This window comes from Ascaphus truei, chromosome 1, assembly GCF_040206685.1.
Source record: "Ascaphus truei isolate aAscTru1 chromosome 1, aAscTru1.hap1, whole genome shotgun sequence".
In the NCBI taxonomy this organism is placed as follows: Eukaryota; Metazoa; Chordata; class Amphibia; order Anura; family Ascaphidae; genus Ascaphus; species Ascaphus truei.
Window position 1 is genome coordinate 318,875,403 of NC_134483.1, and position 26,175 is coordinate 318,901,577.

General features: G+C 49.0%; 1 protein-coding gene across 1 annotated transcript in view; it reads left to right on the forward strand.

Moving 5' to 3' along the window:
- LOC142497736 (17-beta-hydroxysteroid dehydrogenase 13-like) overlaps nt 1–10,067 on the forward strand; it is a 70,768-nt gene extending 60,701 nt beyond the window's left edge. The window contains exon 7 of the mRNA XM_075605983.1: nt 8,561–10,067. Within this exon, the coding sequence (XP_075462098.1) occupies nt 8,561–8,651 (91 nt within the window). The 3' untranslated portion in view covers nt 8,652–10,067. The remainder of the gene's footprint in view (nt 1–8,560) is intronic.
- Nucleotides 10,068–26,175: the final 16,108 nt, after the last annotated feature.

Sequence of the window (26,175 nt, forward strand, 5' to 3'; positions counted from 1 at the left end):
GGTCTGTGGATGATATCCGGAGGAGAAGTGCAGTGCCATGTTAAGTCCTTTACAGAAGGCCCTCCAGAATCTGGATACAAACTGAGAGCCCCGATCTGAGACTATGGTCGGTGGGGATTCATGGAGCCTGAAGATCTCCTTTACGAATACCTCGGATAATTTGAGGGTGCTAGGAAGGCCACTGAGTGGAATGAAGTGAGCTTGTTTGGTGAAGCGATCGACTACTACTAATATAGTATCCATCCCTTTGGATTTAGGCAGATCAACAATAAAATCCATCGAGAGGTGTCTCCATGGTCGTTCAGGAATGGGGAGAGGTTGAAGAAGGCCCGGGGTTTTATACAGTGGTGTTTTGTTCTGTGTGCAGATAGGGCATGCAAAGACATAGTCCTGTATGTCTTTGCGCATACCCGACCACCAGAAGGTTCGCTGTAAGAAGTGTATAGTCTTTTAAATCCCAGGGTGACCCACAGTTTTGGGCATATGTCCCCGTTGCATTACCTTCTGGTTTAAGATGGGGGAGAAGAAGAAGTTACTGTCCCCAGTGTGGTTCTCCCAATACTCACTGGGGGGAGGTGTTTCCCGACTCTGAAGGACAGGCGATCACTAGGTGTCCACTGTTCCCACAGTAAAGGCACAGACCCGCACGATGCCTGCGTTGCTTCTCAGCCGAAGATAGACGGGTACCTCCCAACTGCATGGGTTCCTCTGTAGAGGCAGATGCGGAATCCCCGGAACCTGTATAAGAGATGGGAGATGGTGGAATACCTCTTTGACGTTTTCCTCGCTCTACTCTTCGCTCCTGAAGGCGTTGATCCATGCGCATGCATAACGCAATGAGCGACTCCAAACCAGTGGGGCGTTCTAGGGCGGCCAGTTTGTCCTTGAGAGATACTGTTAATCCCTGCCAGAAGACCGCAGCCAGCGCCTCATCATTCCAAGTTGTTTCTGCCGCTATGGTGTGGAATTCGAGCGCATAACGTGCCACGGAACGGTTTCCCTGCGTGATATTGAGGAGAGAAGATGCAGCGGTTACCCTCCTTCCCGGCGTATCGAACACCCTGCGGAATTCTTCGCAGAATCGATCCAGGTTGGAGGTCAGGTCCGGACGTTGCTCCCACATGGGTGTAGCCCAGGCCAGGGCATCGTCGGTCAGTAAGGAGATTATATAGGCAACTTTAGACCATGGAGAGGGAAAGTGTGAAGGTAGCAACTCAAATTGTATGGCACACTGGCCCAGGAACCCACGACAGGACGAGGGATCTCCCGCATAGTGATTGGGAATGGGTAAGCGAGGCTCAGAGGATGCAGTGGGGGCCTGTGGTGGTGAAGCAGTAGGAGTGGGGGCAACGGTAGCGGGAATGAGCGTTTTTAATTGGTCCAAGATAGTGCCTAGGGAGCGTTGGAGCTGTTCCATTTGCTGATTGTTTTGGGATAGGCAAGTCTCTACTTGTTTAAAGAGGCCGTCATGTTCATTTTAGCGACGACCCACCTCAGTGGGGTCCAGGTTTGTTGGGCTGAGCATAATGTCACGTTTGCGCGCCACAAACCAGGGCCGGACCGCGGAGCTGAGGTGGGGATGTGAAAACACTGACCTTGCCGTGAAGCCGGGTCTGGGTTGCGCAGCTCGTAGTCGTGGGTTAGCCGGGTCAGGGCAGGAGAGGGTAGGATCGTAGAAGGTACTTGCCGTAGTAAGGATTGGAGAGCGGAGAGTAGTCGAATTCCAGAGACGAGGTCGAGGATAGGAGAGAGCAGAGTAGTCGAATTCCGAAGCCGAGGTCCAAGGATGCCAGAGGTCAGGAGTCCGGTACAAGGCTGGGGGTCAAGATTCAAGAACAAGAGGACAAAGCAAGGCAGCTTGTAGCAAGCACAGCAAACACAAAATATGCTCAGCAATCAGCCCAGGGCTGATTGAAGCTATATACTAGAAGGAGAAATTGGGAAACCTTACCCAGGAGTGAGGTCAGAGGTAGGTCGAGCGCCAGTAGGAGAATGCAGTGTTCAGGACAGGTATACAGGCATCATTGTGATTGCAGGAGTCTGGTGTATTGATGCCCATGATGCACGACTGCGCTGACCAGCTGACTTGCTGGCACTCGCGGAGGTTAGTTGCGGCAGCACATGCGTGTGCTTGCCCCCGCCAGTCCGGAAGCAGTGGCGGCATATGCCGGAGTCTGCGCGTGCCTCCGATGGGAGGAGTGAGTGCACGTGGGTCCCTGCAGGAGTGGAGAGCCATAGGAGGTAAGGGCTGCGAGCGTCTGGCCCTTACAATTTCATCCTACTAGCTTTCCTCAAAAAAAAAAATTGGGCTCAATCTCGCCCCACAGGTTAAAAATACTTCAGATCACACTGCGGGAAGTTATAATGACATTCCCATAGAGCTTAATGTCAATTGCAGCCTGTAAGTATTCGCCATCCTGGCGGTCGCAGACCGTCTCCTCACCCTAACAAGCCTTCCGTGACGGATACACAGGATACGCGGTTTCATGGTCCCAGTACGCGCGTGCGGACCCTGCGCACTCTGTTCTACCGCCTGCGGATCCAGACCCCGCCCCCATCGCTGTCACACGATGAGGACGTTCGGCCAGCCTCCCTGCTGACGCGCAAGTAAGGCACTGCCTCCTGACCTCTGTGATGCGCGCGGGTCGGCGTGCGAGTGGTCCCACCCTCTCTGGTCTCAGGAATCGGCGTGGGAGTGACGCGTGCTCTAAACTCCGCCCCCTGGCCTCCGTGACGCGCACGGGACGGTGCGCGAGCAGTTCCGTCCTCAACCCAGATTAGGCTGCATCATAAGGCACACCTGTGTGCACCAACAGAGAATCGATTCTCACTTCCTGGTTCTGCCCTGGCTGGCTATTGGAGGCACCTCCTATTTATACCCTCAGTCTACAACCAGTTTTTGCTGAGCATAGTCATTGCTACGCGTGCCTTGCCACATGCTTGTTCCTGAACCCTTGCCTTGCCTTGAATGCTGATTAACCTCTTGTTGCCTGAACCCTGCTAGCTCCTTGGACTCCGCTTCTCTCCCCTCCTGATCTGGCTTGTACAACTATTCTCCTGTCTCCAGTCGTGACCTTGGCTAAGTACTCCAACGATCCGACATTCTCCTATCATGAACCTGGCTACGTACCCCGACTATCCGAAACTCTCCCTTCCTGAACCTGGCTACGAACTACGACGATCCGAAACTCTCCGCTCCTGAACTTGGCAAGTACCTTAACCATTCTCCAATCTATAACCCTGACCTGGCTTGAACGACTACTCTACATCCTAGGCGCGCCTGCGTGGCTGTGGGTCGGCGTTATCCAGTCCCCTACCTCAGCACCGCGGTCTCGCTTCGTTTGTGGTGAGCTACGCGTTACACAGCCCTATTCATAAATGTAACACAGCTCCTCTGTGGGTAGTACAACTATCATGAAACACAGGTATCCTGATTTTAACACAAAATCAGAGGTAAAACGGGGGTATCCTGATCACAAATACATAATACGGCATATATCCTAATAAAAAATGAATGGTGAAACTGATCTAAAAGACAAAAAACAGAAAGCATAACGTAAGTGGATGTACCAATAAAACTGGAGAGTCCTAATAAAGGACAATGATAGACATAAGCTCATAATAGATTTAAAAATTAAAAAATATTTCTTAAAAAATTCTAAGAATGTGTCATAAAATGAGTTAAATGTCAACAATGAATATTTAAATGAAAGCTCCAAGATCTATGTCCACATTAAGGCCTTGTAGTGTCAGTGTCCACAACTTGTAGATCCAGTAAGTCTCCTTCTGGGCTAGTTTCACGAGGCGGTCACCACCACGCCCATTTTCAGAGACCATTTCTATGGCCTTATAAATAAGGCCTGAAGGATTGCTATTGTGTACTAAAGAAAAATGCTTGGACACATTATGAGTCATTAGTCCCCTCTTAATATTGCCCATGTGCTCCAGTATGTGGACCCTCAGTGGCCTACTGGTACGTCCCACATACTGGAGACCACATGGGCACTGAAGGAGGTAGACTACAAAAGTGGAAGGACAATTAAAAAATTGGTGAGTTTTAAAAACTTCCCCTGTTGTTCTCGATTTAAAATTCAGTTTCTCATTGGATCCTTGTTTGTATGCCTTGAATGCAAAACACTTAAAAAACAAAAACCTACAGGTTTAGGAAACCAATGTACTGTAAAGTGTTGCTCTCCTTGGTACTTTTAAAAAGGCTTGGGTCCAACTTGCTCTTAATATTGGATGCCCTTTTAAAAATCACCCTTGGTTGCTTAAATGCCAATGTTTCCGTAAGACTGCTTGCATTTTTTTATGATCATGGTTGTAATTTGTAATTAATGGTACCTCATATTTATCTCCTGTATCTTTCTTTTTAGTTTTCAGCAGATCTGATCTCTCTAATGTACTTACTTTGCTTATTGCCATATCTAAGTCCTCATTCCTGTATTTCCTTTCCAAAAAACGGTCCTTCAACACTTTGGTCTGATCTATCTTGATGCTGAGAAGCATATGAAAAAGCCAGTGTTGTTGAAAAATCCTTGTAATTGACAAAAAGATACTCAGTTGTAGACATCCATGTTCCAGTCCTTATAGAACCCAGGGAAGGAAGAATAACATCTGGAGTCTCAGTGAGAAGTCAAATCCAGGAAATACTCCAAAAAGATCATCACTAGCAACATAAATTAGGGGCGGTCCTGCCATCAGGGACACTCTACGCTTTTCACCCTTGAGGTGGGCTTCATAGACGCTAAGTTGGGCAGCAGACTTATTTACATCTGTCTCCCTTATTTCTCTAAACTACAGTGTTTGTTGACACCTCAGCATGCTTTAGTAGTGTAATTTTTTGTACTATTATACACAGGGTTTGAGTGTTATATTTGTAACCCCGGTCTCTTTTCAGCCCCATGTAGCGCTCCGAGGCTCTGCGGCACACGAGGCTAGCGGGGGCCCCCATGACAGGTTGTGCGAGCATGCGCGTTGGTCGCGCAGGCGCAGTAAAGATAGCGCACGCGGTGCCAATGATAAAGCGGTCCTGAGTGGACTACAATTCCCAGCAGCCTCTGGGGATTGCCCTTTCACCCACATCACGTGCAGCCAGCCAGCAAATAGGGTTTTGCAGCTTCTCCTGTGGAGGAAGGCTACAAAGTTGCGGGGACCACGTTTGGCAGTTGAAGCTGGGAGCAGGAAGGGGGAGGAAGGGGGTAGGGAGCAAGTGGCTCCTACACCAGGTAAGGTAGTTCCCCAGATCCCAGGCAGGCCCCAATCCCCACCAGGGTAGGGGGTAGGTACTGAGGGAGGGCCCATAGGTTAGGGACTCTGCCCTTAGGTGTGTGAGTGTGCAGGCTTGTCAGTGTCATGGCTGGTAGTGCTGTGAGCGCTGACAAGTAGGCACAGTGTGTGCAGCGTTGTTGCTGCAGGTACCGAGTGCAGTACAGTGGGTTGCTGCAGGTTCCGTGTGCAGTGTGTTGTTGCTGAGTGAGTGCAGTGGGTTGCTGCATGTACCGAGTGAGTGCAGTGGGTTGCTGCAGGTTGACTGTGTGTGTGCAGTGTGTTTGCTGCAGAGGTTAGGGAGAAGTTAGCCAGAGGGGACCCGGGTGGGTACGGGAGAGGTAGTGTGGGTGCAGGGGGTCAGTGACCCACCTGCATAGGATAGGCTACCCTGTAGGCCCTAGGAGTTTCCCTAAAGCCATCCAAGGTTGCTGTGCTGTAGGGACGGCCTATAGAATAGCGAGTGTCACGTTAGTTCACGGAGTCAGATAGGGACTCTATTGACGCTGTGTAACCGTGCAGAAGGTTGGGCACTGCCCTTCGTTGTGGCTGCAGAGGCCATCTTGTTGGGGTCTTCCCGGACGGTGGATCCTGGATGTCGGGCCGGAACTCAATGGATCCTTAACGAAGTAGTTGCAGATCCGAGCACTGGAGTGCTCGGCAGGTACTATATCATCAAGTGCACCAACACCGGTCATCAGGCGCTGATCCCGCCTTAGGCTAAACTCTTGGTAGGAACACTGAGCGAGTGGTTACAAGACTGAGCCTATACCATATAGTACCATCACATTAATATATGGACACGGTGTGTGGGGCACGCGGTGAGGGGACGGAGACGTTGCCCCTGATGAGTGGGTAGCCGCTAAAGTTATACCGTTAGAGTATAAGTGTGATAAGTGTTATTTCTAATTGCATGTTAGAGTGATAAGGTTGCCATGCATTATCATATACAGTAAAGTTGGTTGCATCACATATGTGTGTATGTATTTCTTGCCCAGGGGAATCTCACGTCACGGGGATCCTAGGTAAGTGGAGGCGCTGCGCTAAGTAAATGTGTGAGTGTTACCCCAGGCTCCCAGCTAGCGGAGGCTCAGATCTCCTGGAGCCGCAGGTGTTGTACAGTGACCAGTCGTTCCTTTGGGAGGGTTCAGAAAAAGGCTACATATTTATTATCCTTTTTCCCTCCCCTGTTGCTCCCCCTTGGTTGTTATTTTTCTTTGTGTGCTGTTTTAATGGCACTCATAAGTTTATTTCAACTTATTTATCACTCCTTAGTTGTTTGATTTCATTTTGATATAGATAGAGATCTCATTTTTTTCCTCCTCTCATGCAGCTAGGATTCTGTGGGGATGTTTTTGTATTTTTTACTGTTCTGAATTACTACTAATATCAGGATTGTTAGTTACAAGTTCTTTGCAGTACTGTGCATTTAGTCCTCAGATTGTCTTTTTCTCTTGTTATGCTTGTGTTACTTTCTCTAGCATATTTCAGGCTGCCATCAGTGTTTGTATGTTTTTAAATGTTAGTGTGTTCTACTGTTACTGTATTAAAATCATAGACATTTTTTCAAGTTGACTTTGGTTTCCGTTTTTTTGTTTCTGGTTTCTATATCTTACTTTAGGCATATTTAGAGTGCTGTTATAAGGGATCTTGTTAGTCTTTTTTGTGTGTCCATATATTAGTGCTATCCCTTAGCACCACCAGTTCTTGTTTATATTATTTACTTATATTTTTAAGTTCTGGTTTAGCCTTTTTCAATATATACAGTAGTGTGAGCGACTCCCTTTTGTGTGTGTTAGATATATATATATATATATATATATATATATATATATATTATATATAGCGTGGTAGTTTGCACTCACGGTTTGTCAATGGAGGCAGATGCTCGTCTCATAAATGAATGTAGACATATGGTGACCAGGGGGATCCTAATGACAAAGAGACAGCACACCGTGGCATAAATGAAAAAACAAAGTGTATTGTCAACACAGGGCAGCCAACGTTTCGGTCTTCGCAGAGGGACCTTCCTCAGGGCAGTGCAGGCCCTGAGGAAGATCCCTCTGCGAGGACCGAAACGTTGGCTGCCCTGTGTTGACAATACACTTTGTTTTTTCATTTATGCCACGGTGTGCTGTCTCTTTGTCATCAGGATCCCCCTGGTCACTATATCTATCTATATATATATATATATATATATATATATATATATATATATATATATATATATATAAATATGTATATATATATATATAATAAGTGATATACCAAGACTCTGCTGTGTCCAAGTCAGCATTTACGCCTCTCCTCATTTTAATTGTTTTTATTATATTTTGGTTCACAGTTCTTTTGCGTCAACCTCAACAATATTTTTTTTAATTGATTGAAATAAAATTCGTTTTTATTTTCATGTATGGGTGTCGTCTTAGTGCAGCACAAAGGATTCTTTCTTTCTTATGTCTATATCATTACTCATTCCCTGCTAGCACCACCCCATAGCAATTGATGTGTTGGGGTTTTTTCACTTTATACTTCAAATTAGTACCACCCTTTTCAAGCGTTAGAGCAGGGAACACACCACTCTAGGGGGACCCCTCCAATTTCATTCTTAGCAAAGTGGCAACCTCAGAGACTTTTTCAGAAGTCTAGCCAATACATAGAGGTGCAGAAGGCAGGGTTCTTCACACTATATACTTAGTGTGTGGCTGAGCAAGTGGTGTGAACAGAAGGGATTTGGTTTTATTGGACATAGCTGTTGTACCTAGAGATATATGGGACTATATAAGAGACATTGGCTTGCATCCAGCTTAGAGGGGAACTAGGATACCAAGTGAACAGTTCAGATTCCTCATTGCAGGTATTTTAACTGGCTGAGGGGGGAAGTTAAATGAGTCATGATAAATCCAACAGTATTGCACTTGGCAAGTGTCTCATGTATGTAAGGCAGTCATTTATACGTTTTGGTAGGTAGCTTGAGTGAAATTTCTATCAACAGATCTATACATCCAGCCACTGTCTACCACCATGCTATGATATGAGGAATGGTTGTACTGTATAAGTAACATTTCCTGTGTGTCAGTCTCCATTATTTATTCCCAATGCCCCATGCTGTTGGCTTATTTTTATTTATCTGAATTGCAGAATGCAGTAATATAACATGAGTGCAAGATGTATATATAACATGCAAAGGAAGTGTCACTTGTCATCTTTATGTATTAACTGATCACATGAAATATTTTCTGTAATTGTACCACTTTTGCACTTTAAAGTGTACTTTTACTTGTATTTTCAGTTTTATCCCTGAGCGGGTCTCAGCAGCTCTGAACAAGATGCAGGATGTCCAGTTTAGCACTCCACTCAGACGTGAACTCAAGAAGGACTAGAGGAACGATGCAAAGATTTAAAAGAATTTTTTTTTTAAATATTAGGATTACATATTTTGAATGGAAGACATATGTTATAAACATTTCACTAGGCGTATTAGTAGAATACAAGAGTGCATTGCCTCGAACATGATTTCAGCAGGCTATCCCAATTACTAATAAATGTATAAACAACAAAGTAAAATCACCCAGTCATATAATGCTTTGTCTATGTATCAAGGCTTCCTTGCTGCAAAGCAATAGGGGGAAAGTAATGCAAAATAACACTAGATTTAACAAAGAACAAAAACGCCAAACCACAAGACATTGATACATAAGCCATTGTATGTTTAACATTTGCTTCACAAGAAATGCTTACTGGGTTTTCCGATTCAGTTCCAGAAGCCTAACTTGGAACAGGCCAATAACATATAAAATACATAATGCTAACTAGAGGCTGAGTGAGAGCCCAACTTACTAAACCGTGCTACTCCATAAGCAATATTTCTGCACTGCCTTGTAAATAAAGCCCTTTACGGATCATTCAAGTGAATAGGCTGTAAGAAGTCCTGAGACATAGAAGTGGTTTTATGGAGTAGCATCTTTGTAAATATGCCTCAGAATATATTGATTCCAGAGCTGAAGTTATTATAACCATGTATTGAAGAAATTTGTAGGAATTTCCCAAAAGTGGAAAAAAATGTAGTCCCTGAAAAACATATTTTACATCAATAGTTGGCTAAAATAGAAAACGTGTGGATGCTTTTATATTGAAGCTAAATAGGCATTCCCCTGTAAGTACAAGCAAGCTAAATAGCAATCATCTAAAAGGCTTTCATTCAAAACTGTCATTTTAACACAAGCTATTCGGTTCCTTAAGTTCTGCATGTTTCATTAATATTTGTAGTCAGTGGTATTATCTTTAATAGGACAAGTATATAAGATCAACTAAACTGATGTATCAGTGTAAATAAAGTGCAAATAAAAGTTTTGTGTTGACACAGTGCCTTATTTTCTGCATGCGTTTGTGTCAAATGTAAGAGTTTCTTACATGACACAAATTGTAAACCAGGAAAGATTATCATCTCAGTTCTGGTAGGTTTTTTGAAGCTAGAAAGGGGTGAATTATTTTTGACTATCCCATTATAATATACTGTCATATATCTCCTCCCTTACACCTCTTTGTGACACTCAACATATACCTAGCTGACAGACACAACTTTCGAGCAAAGAGCCTTGATGCATGAACACTATGAGATACAAGATGATTCCAAAATGTCCTTTATACACCATCTCTATTATACTTTTCCGTATGTTTAGTCTGCACATTATCACTTTTCTGTTTAATCGGTTAGAAAGACAATTTAACTGTACTGTATACTGTATATCGGTAGAATGCATGAGTGTCTCCGTGCAATAAAGGTCATTTTAAATATAGCATTAACATTCTTTTGTACTTTTCTGCTTACAGGAGTAGAAATCTTGTATGGGATATTTTTTACAATTAAAAACAATAACTTCAAGGTCAAAAAGTGCTCTTGCAAGCATTAGACTGTCCTTTTTATCTTTTAATATAGTTCCCACTTGTTTGTTTCTGGTTACAAAAAAATCCAAGCAATGCAATCCAACCTGGTGATTTTTTTTTTTGCAATGTATATATTTTTTACATAGCAGGTGGTCTACTGAGCTGAACCTCATTTATTTCTGCTCCGGGGACCCCATGCTTACCAGAGATTCTTACGTCCATAGGGGATGCTGGTAGCCACTCTGCTTGGCTAGCATGGTTCATGTAATGGCAGAGTTTCAAAGCTCCCATGATGTCATCAGGTTCGGTTTCCTATTGGCCACGTGATGCTGGGGCTGTAAACTTTGACTAGATACACATCTCCAAAAGGGGTGCCGCTATCTCAGGAATCAGGAGGTCCCCGGAGTTGAAATTAATGGGGACCCCCTGCTTCAAACCTATGTTAATCGGCTTTAAAAATGTACATAGCGCGGAAGCCAAACATACTGGGTCCTCAGAGTGCTGCTCTCTCTTCATCTAAGCAAGAAGCAAAAAAGCTAAATTGGAGCAGCGCACAGCCAAGGGAGTCAGGGTGCAAAGGTTGAATGATAGTAGATGAAGTAAAGAAGCACAGCCACCAACGAAGATCCTTGTAGAAGAATAATACAGGGCAACTCCAGAATAAAAAATGAAGGGTATTTATTATGTAGGCTCACAGGAAGATGAAAAACACAAACGCACCAACACGTTTCGTCCAATGGGACTTTCGGGACTTTCTCAAGGGCGAAACGCGTTGGTGCGTTTGTGTTTTTCATCTTCCTGTGGCTACTTACGAGCATGCTGTCCTGCCTGCTCTGCCGCCATAAGGTGAGGTGCTGGGGAGGGGGGGGGAAGGTGAGGTGCTGGTGGGGGTGAGGTGCTGGGAGGGGGAAGGTGAGGTGCTTGGGAGGGGGGGAAGGTGAGGTGCTGGGGGGGGAGGTGAGGTGCTGGGGAGGGGGGAAGGTGAGGTGCTGGGGAGGGGGGGGAGGTGAGGTGCTGGGGAGGGGGGGGAAGGTGAGGTGCTGGGGAATGTGAGGTGCTGGGGGAGGAGGTGAGGTGCTGGGGAGGGGGAGGAGGTGAGGTGCAGGGGGGTCATTGGATGTGCAGGGGGGTCATTGGATGTGCAGGGGGGTCATTGGAGGTGCAAGGGGGGTCATTGGAGGTGCAGGGGAGGGTCATTGGATGTGCAGGGGGTGATTGGAGGTGCAGTGGGGTGATTGGAGGTGCAGGGGGGTTGATTGGAGGTGCAGGGGGGTGATTGGAGGTGCAGGGGGGTGATTGGAGGTGCTGGGGGGTAATTGGAGGTGCTGGGGGGTAATTGGAGGTGCAGGGGGGTGATTTGAGGTGCAGGGGTGGTGATTGGAGGTGCAGGGGGGTGAGTGATGTGAGGTGCGGGGGAGAGTGATGTGAGGTGCAAGGGGGGAGAGTGATGTGAGGTGCAAGGAGGGTGATTTGAGGTGCATGGGGGTGATTTGAGGTGCATGGGGGGAGAGTGATGTGAGGTGCAGGGGGGGAGAGTGATGTAAGGTGCAGGGTGGGTGGGATGTGTGGTGTGTAGGGGGTTATTGTGTGTTTGAAGTGGATGGGGAGTATTATGTGTATGGGTGAGGGGGAGAGATGGGGGTATGAGGGATAGATGGGGAGTATCGCAAAGGTTGATAGTGAGGGGTTCTGGGGGAGATATGAGGATGATGATGAAGGGTGCTGGTGGAGATATGAGGATGAGGATGTGAGATGCTGGGGTAGATATATGAGGATGATGATGATGAGAGGTGCAGGAGGAGAGATGAGGTGCAAGGGATGATGATGATGATGATGATGATGATTTTACCTGTGCGGCCCAAATTTTTTTTCCTTGGAGCAGTGCGGCCCTTCTCACTTTACGAGTTGTGCAGGCCTTGATTAGACTGTGACATTTTATCTAAGGGAGGAGATACGCTCTGGAATTTTTTATTATCACTGCTGAGACTGGATGGAACAACGAGGCGTTATCAGCTGCCTTTTGGCAAGCCTCTCTGAGACATTAAAGGATAAACTCGCGGCACAAGAGCGTCCTACCGATCTCGAAGAACTTATCGCTATTTGCATTCGTGTGGATCAACGCTTACAGGAGAGAAGCACTGAAAGATCCCACCATTGCATAAACTCGTCGAGACCCTCTTCTCTTCAGGCCAGCATTCCCGAATCCTTGTACCCCGATACCCCTGAGCCCATGCAGCTAGGTGGTAATAAATTATCTGCCACGGAGAAGCAACGCCGATGTAACTCCGGACTCTGTCTGTACTATGGCAATGCTGGTCATCTGGTACTTCAATGTCCCCACAAATCGGTAAAACTCCTACTCCTAATGAAGTGCAGGGGAATCTCATTGGGAACACTTTTTTTATTCCCTATCACAGCGAAACCACCTACCAGGATCTTCCTTCCCGTTACGCTCATCGGATAGGGCTTCCCCATGTCACGCTGTGCTACCCACAGACCAGACCTTCCCCCAGTACTGAGGTGAGAAGTGAGTAGATCACACACCCGCAGCAGTGAGGGCATGTCCGGAGTGTGGATTGGTAGCGTGGCCAAGGCTGAGTGTACAAGGGTTTAGACGTAGTACTTGCCAGATCCGGGCATAAAGAGTGTAGCATAGAGATGTCCGAAGCCAAGGGTCGAGGGCAGGAGAGATCCGAGTTGTAGTGGTCCGTGAGCCGGGTCCGAGAGGTAAGCGAGGTCGGGGAATAGCCGGGGTCGAAGAGCCAGAGAGGGTAGGAAGATAAGCCGGTTCAGTAACGAGATCTGAAACGCAAGAGGGAGCTGGGCATAGGATCCAAACAGCACGAGTCAAACAAAACTATGCAGAGCAAGGTTGCACAGGAGCTACGGGGATAATAAAGCACGGTGGACGAATCAGAGGAGGAGGCAGGGCAGAGGTGAGCTGAGGAGCCTCTTGTGATAGGGCAGGGGGTGATGACCTGTCTTGCTGCAGCTGGGCTGCTGGGGGGTGTGAGCCTGGATCCTGGGTCGGGCGGTAGGCGCTTTCTGTAAGCCGGGCGAGCGCACACTCAGAGGTTGAGACGGCGGTGTGTGAGAGAGCTGCGGGGAAACGGGGGGGGCAGTGCATGACGCAATCTATGGTGAGGAGCGGAGGAAGCAGCGCCTGGTCAGGCAGGTAGGGGATGGCTGTGCCGAGGGCGGCATGTCCCCTGCTTCCTTACACCCCGTTTCTGCACTGGCTTTCGTGGATTCCGGGTTGGGAGGTAATTTTGACGAAAGGAATAATATTCCCCTCGTTTGCAAGAAAATGTCTGGTGGGATTGGAAGGCGTTGACGGTCGACCTCTTCAACCAGCATTCATTTCCTACAAACAATTCCCCTTTGCCTTTCTTACTGCTAAGGAGCACACAGAAGAAATCCAGTTGGACGCTATCGACACCCCTTTGGTGGACGTGATTCTTGGTCTTCCATGGCTACAACGTCACAATCCACGCATCGATTGGTCCAGCAAGGAACCTGTATTGTGGAGTCCTCTCTGCTCTAAGAACTGTGCGGTTTCCTTCAAAAGTATCTGTGGGGTCACTGCTTCCAAGGAAGAGAAAATAGAATTGCCCTAGGTCTGTGCCGAGTTTCGCGATATATTTGAAAAGGCCAGATCCGAGGTCTTACCTCCTCATCGTTCTTTCGACTGCCCTATTCATTTGCTCCCTGGCTCAGTACCTCCCAGGGGAACTTCTTATCATCTTTCTCTTCCTGAGACGAATGCTATGAAGGAATACATCCATGAAAACTTACAGAGGAGTTTCATTCGGAAATCTTCATCTCCAGCCGGTGCTGGATTCTTCTTTGTGAAGAAAAAGGATGGATCTCTTCGACCCTGTATAGATGTCACGGTAGCTTATGACAAGATATAATGAACACCAAATATCTGGGTTGAACTGAACGAGGCTTAGATATAATAAAATATAATTTATTCCTTAAATAAGGTGAACACAGCAATATAGTACAATTAACAGACAAGAAGATAACACTTACTTAGGGTTGGGGAATGGAGAAGTATCCAATAGCAATTCTCCAGCAGTCCAGTGACATTCAAGATGGAATCAGAAGCACAACTCCAGCAATCCAGTGACATTTTAGAACTGTAGGGTTGACACAGTTTATATACCTGTGCAACCCTATTCTTAACATTGAACACAGCCTATTGGTGAACAATTATCTGTATCCACTCTCTAATGTGGAGACACAGACTAACAGACTAACTCATGCCCTCAGGTAACAATTAGACTGGCAGAGTTTGTTGATTGACTAATACTTAATCCCTAGACATTGGGTAACAATCAAGGCAGTTACTTTTTGATCACCGTGCTTAGGCTACTCAGCCGTCTGCCCTTAATGACTTATTAGCCTAGCAAATGGCGTCTGCATTTTCAGAACAGATCCAAAATAAAATACATATACAGTACACTTTAATATCTACACATATTAATAAGTTCCATTCTGGTGGGCTCAGTGGGTCTACGTGGCTTGCGTTACTTTTCTTGATGGTTTTCTCCATCACCTTAAAGGTGGCGTAAGTCAGGGGTTTGGCCACGGCGCTACTGTGGGACAAACTTCCTATAGTACCCTGCGGTGCCCAAAAAGGCCATGACCTGTTTCTTGGTTTTTGGAACAGGCCACTGAACTATGGCTTCTACCTTGGCTGGCTCTGGTTTGAGGTGCCCTCCACCCACCCTGTGCCCTAAGTACAGGACCTCTGCCATCCCTACCATACACTTAGTGGGTTTCAAGGTAAGCCCAGCCTCCCTGATCCTATCTAGCACCGCAGCTACATGTCCTAAATGGGAGTCCCAGGAATTACTAAAGACAGCAATGTCATCTAAGTAAGCCCTGGCATAGCTCTGCATCCCTTCCAGTAACCTATTGACCAAGCGTTAGAAGGTAGCCGGGGCATTCTTCATCCCAAATGGCATCACCAAAAACTCATAGAGGCCACTTGGAGTGATGAATGCTGACTTCTCCCTAGCCTCCAGGGTCAGTGGGATTTGCCAATAGCCTTTGAACAAATCCATAGTGGTCAGATACTTTGCCCCCGCGAGTTCATCTAGTAACTCATCCATGCGGGGTATGGGGTAGGCATCTGACACGGTCCCAGCGTTGAGCAAGCGGTAGTCCACACAAAACCGGGTGGTCTTGTCCTTCTTAGGAACTAGGACTACCAGGCTTGCCCAAGGACTCTGGGACGGAGTAATAACCCCTAGGGTCAGCATCTCCTCTATCTCCCTCTCCATACTAGTCTTGACCTCTGCTGACACTCTATAAGCGTGCTTATGCAGAGGCCGCAGGTCCCCTGTGAGCACTGGGTGTTTTGTGAAATGTGTGGTCCCTGGCATGTCAGTGAAGAGGGCCCCATACTTAGCTAGCATGTCTCTGGCTTCTCCCTTCTGCCTAGCACTCAACTGTGCCCCTATCTCCACCTGTTCCACAGTGTGTCCCTGCCTAGCCTCCCCTAGGAGATCAGGCAGAGCATTGCTCGCCGATCCTCCAGCAGTGGGCTACAAATGGCCATTACTGCTCCCATACCCGGTGCTCTGTACTCTTTCAACATGTTAATGTGATATGTCTTGTGCCTCTCAGGCTCTACAGGGAAAAGGGAGACCAAAAAGCGCACCAGCACAAACGGAGCAGGAAGAACCCAGGACAAAAAATGATTAAAAGGGCACTTTAATGTGACAAAAGACCCATCCAACGCGTTTCGAACGTCACAGCGTTCTTTTTCAAGCTTCTCAGGCTCTACCTGTACAACGTAGTTGTACTCATTCACCTTTCGGATGACCGGGTACGGTCCCGACCAGGCAGCCATTAACTTGTTCTCCCGAGTGGGTTTGAGAACAAGCACCTGCTGTCCTGGGATGAATTCTCTGCTACGGGCATTCCGGTCATACCATTGCTTTTGCTTGGTCTGAGCGGCCCTGAGGTGGTCCTGGGCCACCCCCATGAGCATCTCTAACCGGTCTCGGAGATCTACTACATACTGTATCACTGAAGCATCAGTAGCAGTAGCCTCCCCTTCCCATCCCTCACGGAATAGGTCCAGAGGTCCACGTACCCTGCGGCCATATACTAGCTCGAAGGGGGAGAAGCCTGTAGATTCCTGCGGTACCTCTCGGTAGGCAAACAGCAAGTGCTGTAAATTAATCTCCCAGTCTTTCCCCTCCGCCTCTATAAAAGGTCCGAAGCATCTGCTTCAGGGTACCGTTAAACCTCTCACATAATCCGTTGGTCTGGGGATGGTAAGGGGTAGTGCGCCGGTGCTGTACACCGCATGCATCCCAGAGACAGTGTAACAGTTCACTCATGAACTGCGACCCCTGATCGGTTAGGATCTCACTAGGGAAACCTACCCTAGAAAAAATGTTCAGCAAAGCTGCTGACACTGTCTTGGCATCTATGGTGCCAAGCGCTACCGCCTCAGGGTACCGGGTGGCAAAATCCACAACCGTGAGGATGTAGCGCTTCCCTGACCTGCTAGGAATCATAAGGGGTCCTACAAGGTCCATCGCTACTTTCTGGAAGGGTTCCCCTATTATCGGTAGGGGTTTCAGGGGTGCCTTCACACGGTCGCCCGCCTTACCCACTCGCTGGCAGGCATCACAAGAGCGGCAGAAATTGCCCACATCTCGAGATGCCCCCGGCCAGTAGTAACGCTGTAATAACCGGGCTCGCGTTCTGTTGACCCCCTGATGTCCCGTTAACGGAATAGAGTGAGCTACCCGTAACAGTTGCTGTCGGTACCCCTGGGGCACTACTACACTGGCGACACACTTTATTCGAGCTTGGCTAGTCCCACGAATTCGGGTATACCCGGGTGTATTGAGGTTTGTGACTGTTTTCTGCCCGAGTGCATTGAGTTATTTTCCAAGCAGGGATTGAAGCATTTTATTCCCGCTGGCTGCAATACTGCACAGTATATATATATATATATATACTGCATTACAATTCATGAATTTATGCCATCTGGTAGACACGCGAAGCATTGCAGCCTATTAAATCCTAATCATTATCATTTAACAGATCAGCCGCCCATCAGCCAGGCATGAACCCAGGCTGGGAAGGCAAATGCAACGGGGCTTGTCAGAGGTGAGGAGTGGCGCATTCCAGGTATCTGCCAGGTACATACCGGGTATTTGCTCGAATAAAGTGTGTCGGTGCAGTAGCTGTCGCTTACCGGTCAATCCCTCCTCTATCCCTGGGTTCCCTTCTTCTCTATACAGGAGTCCCTTATACCATAGGCAGCGCTCAGTGCCCTCCCCTGCCTGAGATTCGGATGCCCGAAGTCTCACGCCGGCCAGAGTAGGGTCTGCCTTCACTGCCTCCCTAAACTGGGCTCCTAATTCTGGCCACCCCCCAGTCATGTCATTGTCTGGAGAATGGGGAAGGGTGATGGGAAACAGTAAGTCAGTCTGTGGTTGCAACTGATCCTGGCTTACCTCCCCGGGCTCCTCTGCGCCCTCCGCTAACGTTGGTCCCAAAGGCTGGGGGACTGGAGCGGCCGCCATTGCCGCTGTCTGGCTCCGGGAAACCGCCACCACTGCAGCGGGTTTGGGCACTCGGTCGTAGGTGAAGGTCATCGGTCCCAGATCATTGCCAAGAAGAACATCGGCATCCAAACCGGGTAAAACCCCCGCCCTGGCCCTCCCCCCAATCCAAAAAGATTCTGGCCACTTGCAGGAAACGTGGCTCTCCGTCGGCCACAGTGATCTGTATCCCAGGGCCTGGGATCAATTCCTCTGGCCGGACCATATCAGGTCGGACCAGGGTCACTGCAGCTCCTGAATCCAGCAAGCCGACTGCTTGCCGGTCACCGACTGTGACAGGGGTGAGATGTCTGCTCCAGCCGTCCGTCTGCTGCAGGTCCGCGCTGAGATGTCCTCTGCTCCTGGCTGTGGGCACCGATGAAACCGGGACAGGTGCTGCATAGGATGTCTCGCTTGGCGTTGGTTCCATGACCGTTCCGGTATCTTTGGTGGAAGCTACCCGCACGCAGGCTACTGGCTTCGCAGCTGGGGTGCGTTGCCCCTGATGGGGTACGCTGGAATGCAGGGGTTCCGGGCAATCTGGTCTGATGTGACCAGGGCGGCTACAGTTGAAGCATCGGCGCTCATGCTGGAGCTCCCCCGCCTTCGGTGGACTGCTGCCCGCAGGCGGCCTCTGAGTCCATTAGGGGTATTGGCAGACTTTCTGGCCGGTGCCGCCGCCACCGCCGCCTTGGCTACTGGTTTGGCGGTCATCAGGGCTCAGCTGGCCACATAGTCATCTGCAAGCCTCGCCGCCTCCTGGTAAGTCTTGGGCTTCTTGTCGTACACCCAAGCCCTCACCGCCGGCGGGCACTGCTGCATGAGCTGCTCCTGAAAGATGAGGTCCAGCAGGCGTTGGTAAGTCCGTGCCTCATAGCCCTCCACCCAGCGTATCCCGTACAAAGCCATGCGGGTCACGTAGGTAACAGGACTCCTGGGGCTGCCTTCTTCCTGCCGGAATTTACCCCGGTAGGCTTCAGGGGTAAAACCGTTCTGAAACAATAAAGTTCTTTCAGGTGTTCGTAGTCATCAGCATACTCATCTGGAAGCGCCATCATCGTCTGCTTAGCCAAGCCGGACAGTAAGGGGTCCAAACGTGCAACCCTATGCTGGGGAAGCACTTTGTACCGCCGGCACTGCATTTCAAAGTTCTTTAAGAAACTGTCAATCTGGTCAGTGCCTTCCACGAACTTGGTGAGACTGTGCAGGTCCAGTTTGAGTTCATCTGTGTTGGGTTGGACAGGGGGGCAATAAGCGGGTCTGTTCACTGCCATAGTGATAAACTGCAGCCGCTCCTCCGGTGTCCCTCTGTCTCCCCATGCAGTAATCAGTGGCAACATTTCAGGGGTGAACGGACTGGTAGCCGCAGCAACCAGTACCCCTCCTGTTGCACTGCTCCCGGGAGGTGCACTCGTTCCCTCCCCGAGATTCCGCCGCCCTGGCACTGGGTTCCTTCCCTGATCTCCGGGTGGCTGTAAAAGGGCAAGCTGAGCCGTATCCTGAGGCTCTGCAAGCCGGGCTTCATAGTCACCAATTGCATCAACCATGTCTGCGACCTCCTGGTTCTCATAGGGCAGTCCATATTCACGGCACTTGTCCTTCAACTGAGCTCGGGTCCACATGTTGGATGAGCCTTCAGCCTCACTCATGGTTCAGTCGCAGAAGTGAGGTGGTGTTACAACTTGTGTTAACTGTTGCACTACTGTGTGTTCAATATCTTTAGTCCCAGGAACTTGCAATTACCATCAAGTTCCTATTATGTTACAGTATCCCGCAGTATACTGTAACACAGGTCCAGTTCAATCCCACCGCTTGCCACCAGTTAATTATAGAGCTTGTCACGGTAGCTTATGACAAGATATAATGAACACCAAATATCTGGGTTGAACTGAACGAGGCTTAGATATAATAAAATATAATTTATTCCTTAAATAAGGTGAACACAGCAATATAGTACAATTAACAGACAAGAAGATAACACTTACTTAGGGTTGGGGAATGGAGAAGTATCCAATAGCAATTCTCCAGCAGTCCAGTGACATTCAAGATGGAATCAGAAGCACAACTCCAGCAATCCAGTGACATTTTAGAACTGTAGGGTTGACACAGTTTATATACCTGTGCAACCCTATTCTTAACATTGAACACAGCCTATTGGTGAACAATTATCTGTATCCACTCTCTAATGTGGAGACATAGACTAACAGACTAACCCATGCCCTCAGGTAACAATTAGACTGGCAGAGTTTGTTGATTGACTAATACTTAATCCCTAGACATTGGGTAACAATCAAGGCAGTTACTTTTTGATCACCGTGCTTAGGCTACTCAGCCGTCTGCCCTTCATGACTTATTAGCCTAGTAAATGGCGTCTGCATTTTCAGAACAGATCCAAAATAAAATACATCTACACTTTAATATCTACACATATTAATAAGTTCCATTCTGGTGGGCTCAGTGGGTCGACCTTTGCCAGTTTTTAATGCCTACAGTGACTCCACATATTGGCCAAATATGAACTCTCTGCGACCTCCAGAACTGGAGATACAGAAATGCACTTTAAAACATTAAAATACATGCTTATAATGAAACATGGGAACATACATTTTCAAGGTACAACAAGGTGCAAACCTCATCCCTGGACCGCAGTCCAGTTAACCCCTTGTCTCTCTGGTGAGGTCAGGGGATGGCCATATGGGGTGCAATCCCTTTAATACCGGGCCACCCCCTTTCTCCCTCTACAATAGACTACAGAGGTCCTAATTAAATCACCATTACTATCCTTTACCTCTGATTTCCGAACTCTTCGATCGCCTCCAAGGAGCCAACATCTTTACCAAATTGGATCTTCGTGGGGCCTGCAATCTGGTAAGGATTCGCCAAGGCGATGAATGGAAAACGGCTTTCAACACCTGTGACAGCCACTATGAATACTTCGTCATGCCCTTTGGTCTATGTAATGCTCCTGCCATCTTTCAAGATTTTGTTAATGACATTTTCAGGGACCTGCTCAATCAATTTGTGGTTATCTATCTGAACGACATTATGATTTTTTCTAAATCTTTTCTTGAACATGTCAGCCATGTTAAACAGGTACTTCTACTCCTAAGGGAGAACCATTTGTTCAAAAAGCTCGAAAAGTATAATTTTCATCAAACATCCACATCCTTCCTGGGATATATCATCTCTAACAAGGGTCTCACCATGGATCCACCCGAGGTAAAGGCAGTTCTCGAGTGGCCTCGCCCCACTACTCTCAAAGCTGTTCAGTGCTTCCTGAGCTTTGCAAACTATTACCGCAGGTTTATTCAAAATTATTCCTCAGCAGTAGCCCCCATCACAGCATTTACTAAGAAAGGTGTGGATCCCTCCTCTTGGTCGCCGGTAGCTATTCAAGCTTTTGATCATCTGAAGACCGCCTTTGTTTCTGCACCCATTCTTATCCATCTGGATCCCAAGCTACCATTCACATTGGAGGTAGATGCGTCAGACGTCGGAGCTGGTGTTATCCTTTCTCAGAGGAAAGAAATCTTTCACCTCCACGGGGAAACATTGGTCGTAGTTTCTGATAGAGGGTCTCAGTTCGTATCCAAGTTCTGGCGCTCCTTCTGCCAGCTACTGGGAATAGCGCTACATTTTTCTTCTGGGTATCATCCCCAACCCAACGGCCATACGGAAAGAACTAATCAGTCCCTGAAGCAGTATATCCGGTGTTTTGTGTCTGATACTCAAGACAACTGGTCTGAACTTCTTCCCTGGGCTGAGTTTGAGCATAATAATTTGCGTAACGAATTCACCTCTGAGTCACCCTTGTTCATTAATTATGGATTCCATACCCTACCTCTACCCATCTCCACTCCCACTTCCGGGGTACCAGTTGCAGACCACAGAATCAATCATTTCCAAAGGCTGTGGAGAAGAACTCAAGAGAATCTCAAGATGACAACTACCAGACCAAAAGACACAGGCAGATCGCCACCGAAGAAAGGTCCAAGACTTTAAACCAGGAGACAAGGTGTGGTTATCTTCTAAAAACATCAGACTCAAAGTCCTTACGCTCAAACTGGCACCTAGATTTCTAGGACCATTCACCATTACAGAGAAGATCAACCCAGTCGCCTACCGACTACGTCTCCCGTCATCTATGAGAATACCTTCCGTATATCACGTCTCTCTTCTGAAGCCAGTCACTCTGAACCAGGCCTGCACAACTTGTAAAGTGAGAAGGGGCGAACTGCTCCAAGGAAAAAAAGATTTGCGCCGCACGGGTAAAATCATCATCATCATCATCATCATCTCTCCTCCAGCACCCATCATCATCCTCATATATCTACCCCAGCACCCCTCATCATTTATCTCCCCACAGCACCTCTCATCATCATCCTCATATCTCCCCCAGAACCCCTCATTATCAACCTTTGCGAGACTCCCCATCTATCTCTCATACCACATCTCTCACCCACACAAATAATACTCCCCCTCCACATCAAACACACAGTACCCCCTACACACCACACACATCCCACCCCCCCTCTGCACCTCACATCCCTCTCCCCCCCTTGCATCTCACATCACTTTCCCCATCTGCATCACACATCGTTCTCCCCTGCACCTCACATCGCTCTCCCCTGCACCTCACATTGCTCTCCCCTGCACCTCAAATCACCCTCCCCTGCACCTCAAATCACACCCCCTCCACCTCAAATCACCCTCCCCTGCACCTCAAATCACCCCCCCCTGCACCTCAAATCACCCTCCCCTGCACCTCAAATCGCCCTCCCCTGCACCTCAAATCACCCTCCCCTGCACCTCAAATCACCCTCCCCTGCACCTCAAATCACCCTCCCCTGCACCTCAAATCACCCTCCCCTGCACCCCAAATCACCCTCCCCTGCACCCATCATCTTACTACATCATCTTACTGTATTCTGGATTCTAGGTCTTCTAGAGGATCAACCAAGAACCTGCTGCACTGGAAGGGTTTTGATCTTGGATCCCTCATCATCGTCTCCATGCACTCAGACTCCTCCGTCTTTTCCATCAAAGATACCCTGACAAACCATCTTGGAGTCGCTCGGATGTCGCTCCTGGGGGGGCGGAGGGGGGGGGGGGTTACTGTGAGGATTCATCATCCGCACTCCTCTTAGCTTACCTACACCCGCGATCGGGTGACCGCCTGCAATACTCTTGCTCCTCCTGTTGGCGCCGGGATCCAACTTTCACCTGACTGGAGGAGGGAGCTGCAGAGCCCCGGACCAGCTATTTTTATATGTGTAGCCCTTTTTCTGAACCCTCCCAAAGGAACTACTGGTCACTATATAACACCTGCAGCTCCAGGAGATATGAGCCCCCGCTAGCTGGGAGCCTGGGGTAACACTCATACACTTACTTAGCGCAGAGCCTCCACTTACCCAGGATCCCCGTGATGTGAGATTCCCCTGGGCAAGAAATACATACACACACATGTAATGCAACCAACTTTACTGTATTAACGATAATGCAGAGTAACTTTATCACTCTATAATGCAACAGGTAACCTTAGTGGCCCAGCCACTCTCATCAGGAGTAACGTGTCCGTCCCCTCACCGCGTGCCCCACACACCGTGTCCATGTATGATACTATATGGTATAGGCTCAGTCTTGTAACCACTCGCTCAGTGTTCCTACAAAGAGTTTAGCCTAAGGCAGGATCAGCGCCTGATGACCGGTGTTGGTGCACTTGAGGATATAGTACCTGCCGGTCACGGCGGTGACAGGTACCTCTTCGCAAAGGGTCAGATGAATCAGCGGTCTGCCCCCTGGGTGTCAATGTCCAGCCGTCTGGTCCCCGACGATTCGCCAGCAGCCGCTCCGCACGCTTGTCCCTTTGTCCCTAGCTGTCCACACAGTAAGGGGTTATGCTCGCTCTCACTATAGGCCGTCCCTGCAGCACAGCAACCTTTGGTGTCTTCAGGGAACACTCCTAGGGGCATACGGGGTAGCCTGTCCTATCTACCTCTCACTACCCCACACTACCTCTCTCTTCCCCACCCGGGTCCCCTCTGACTAACCTCTCCCTAACCTCTGCAGCAAACGCATTGCATTCACACTGAACCTGCAGCCACCCACTGCACTCACACGGAACCTGCAGCACCCACTGCACTCATTCGGATACCTGCAGCTACACTGCACACACACGCTGTGCCTACTTGTCAGTGCTCACAGCACTACCAGCCGTGACACTGACAAGACTGCACACTCACACCTAAGGGCAGAGTCCCTAACCTAGGGGCCCTCCCTCAGTACCTACCCCCTAACCTGGTGGGGATTGGGGCCTGCCTGGGATCTGGGGAACCTTACCTGGTGCAGGAGCCACTTGCTCCCTACACCCTTCCTTCCCCTTCCTACTCCCAGCTCCAACTGCCAAACGTGGTCCCTGCAACATTGTAGCCTTCCTCCACAGGAGAAGCTGCAAAACCCTATTTGCTGGCTGGCTGCACGTGATGTGGGTGAAAGGGCAATCCCCAGAGGCTACTGGGAATTGTAGTCCACTCAGGGCCTCTTTAGCATTGGGACCGCGTGCGCTACCCTTACTGCGCCTGCGCGACCAACGCACACGCTCGCGCAACCTGTCACGGCGGCCCCCGCTAGCCGGGTGTGCCGCAGAGCCTCGGAGCGCTACATGGGGGGTCTCTGGGGCTGAAAAGAGACCGGGTTACATTCTCCCCCTCGCAGAATCCCAACGACCTCGCTTGGGTAGCAAACATACAACAGAGGGTTATATAATGAAAAATGCATTGCAAACGATACACCACACACAACATGCATTTGTTCACCGGTACCCAACATACTCACGTGGATACCCGAGGCCAGCTGAGTCTCATAGTGGAGTGCCCCTAACTGATTTAGTGAGGGCTTCTCACTTTGACTCCTGTGAGTCTTTTGGATCTCAAGATCGGATGTTACAGTCTCAACCGCCAAACCATCGCCTCCCTGTCGCAGAAAAAATAGTAAGGGGTTTTTGGTATTGATCCTTGCCGGATCCTCCGCTTCCGTCTCGTGGGAGACAGGGAGGTTCAGTCTCTTGCCTCGGTCCACCACATGGCGAACGAAGCGCTCCATCGTGCGCATGGAAGAGGCCACAACTACCAAAGCGGTCTCAGCACCGTCTTTGTCCGCTCCAGCAATTCCTTTAACGGTGACATCTTCTGTGGACAGCACAATTTCTTCGTGCAGGCCCGTGTCTTGAGAAGACAAAGCTTGGAGATTACTCTCGCAGGAGTAAGCGTCGCTCATGGCCGCTGTACCGGATACCTTGATGAGGTCAAATCCGCTCCCTGGTCTGCAGAGATCTTCTGGGGGAGAAACCTCCACAAGGACGCGATGACGAGGTGAGCCCATCGCCCGGGTGACTCTACCTTTGGAGCCGCCAGGCTCCACGATCACCGGGGAGCTCACACCCGACACCCCTGGGGCAGTCAACTCGCCCCTGTCGTCATTGGCAGGTACTGATCCCAAGCCTGGGACCGCTGGTACCATCGTACCAGGCTGGACTGGCCACAGTAGGGCACATGGGCCCACAGCAGGCTCTGTATCCGCCGAGATAGTTGGCTCAGTGACTTGGCATGAGTGGTCCGCCGGCAGGCGCATCACCACAAGTTGTTGATCGCTGGAATCACCAAAAGAGGATGGGGGTATAGACGCCTTACCCTGTGATTCCGGAATCTGCGGTTCTGGGTTCTGTGGTTCCTGCTCGGGAACCGTGTCTGGAACCCACATCTGGGGTTCCAACACCTGTGACTCCGCCTTTGGCGGCTCCGGCTCGGGACCTGAATCTAGAATATCCCTTTGGACACACGGGCCCTCCACAACCTCCACAGCTGAGGTAGGTGGACTGGCAGCGGCTTGGGCCGGCAGGGTGGAGACATCAGGCATCTCTTTCTCCGCAGGTTGGGGTATAATAGGCTTCAAGAAACATGCACCGCAGCAGTCACATTCGGGCTCCCATGCCAGTGCGCCTCTAGAACAGTCACAGGTGGGGCTAAAACACTGTATACACGTTTCCCCGTCCACCTCGGTTGTCTTGAAGTCTAGCGGTACTTGGGACATGTCGACACCCTTGTCATAGGCTTCACGCAAGCAGGGGCACATCTATTCCTGGTGCTTGCAAGGACACATACACATTAGGGTGTAACCCCTGGCAGTCTATCTCATTCTCGGAGGAAGAATAATCCGTTTCTGCATCAGTGTCCTCCTCCTCTGACAGTTCTGTAGGCAGCGGCAGTCGGAGCTTCAAGGACTGCGCTTCACAGTCAGGACACTCGGGCCATCGGGCCAACTCACCGACAGGACAATCACATTCGCTCAGGCAGCAGTGCAGGCCAATCGCATCTGTCTCTTTGGGTTCCGGCTCCAGAACCGACTCGGGAACCACGGTTAGAGTACCCGTGCCCTCCGCAACTTC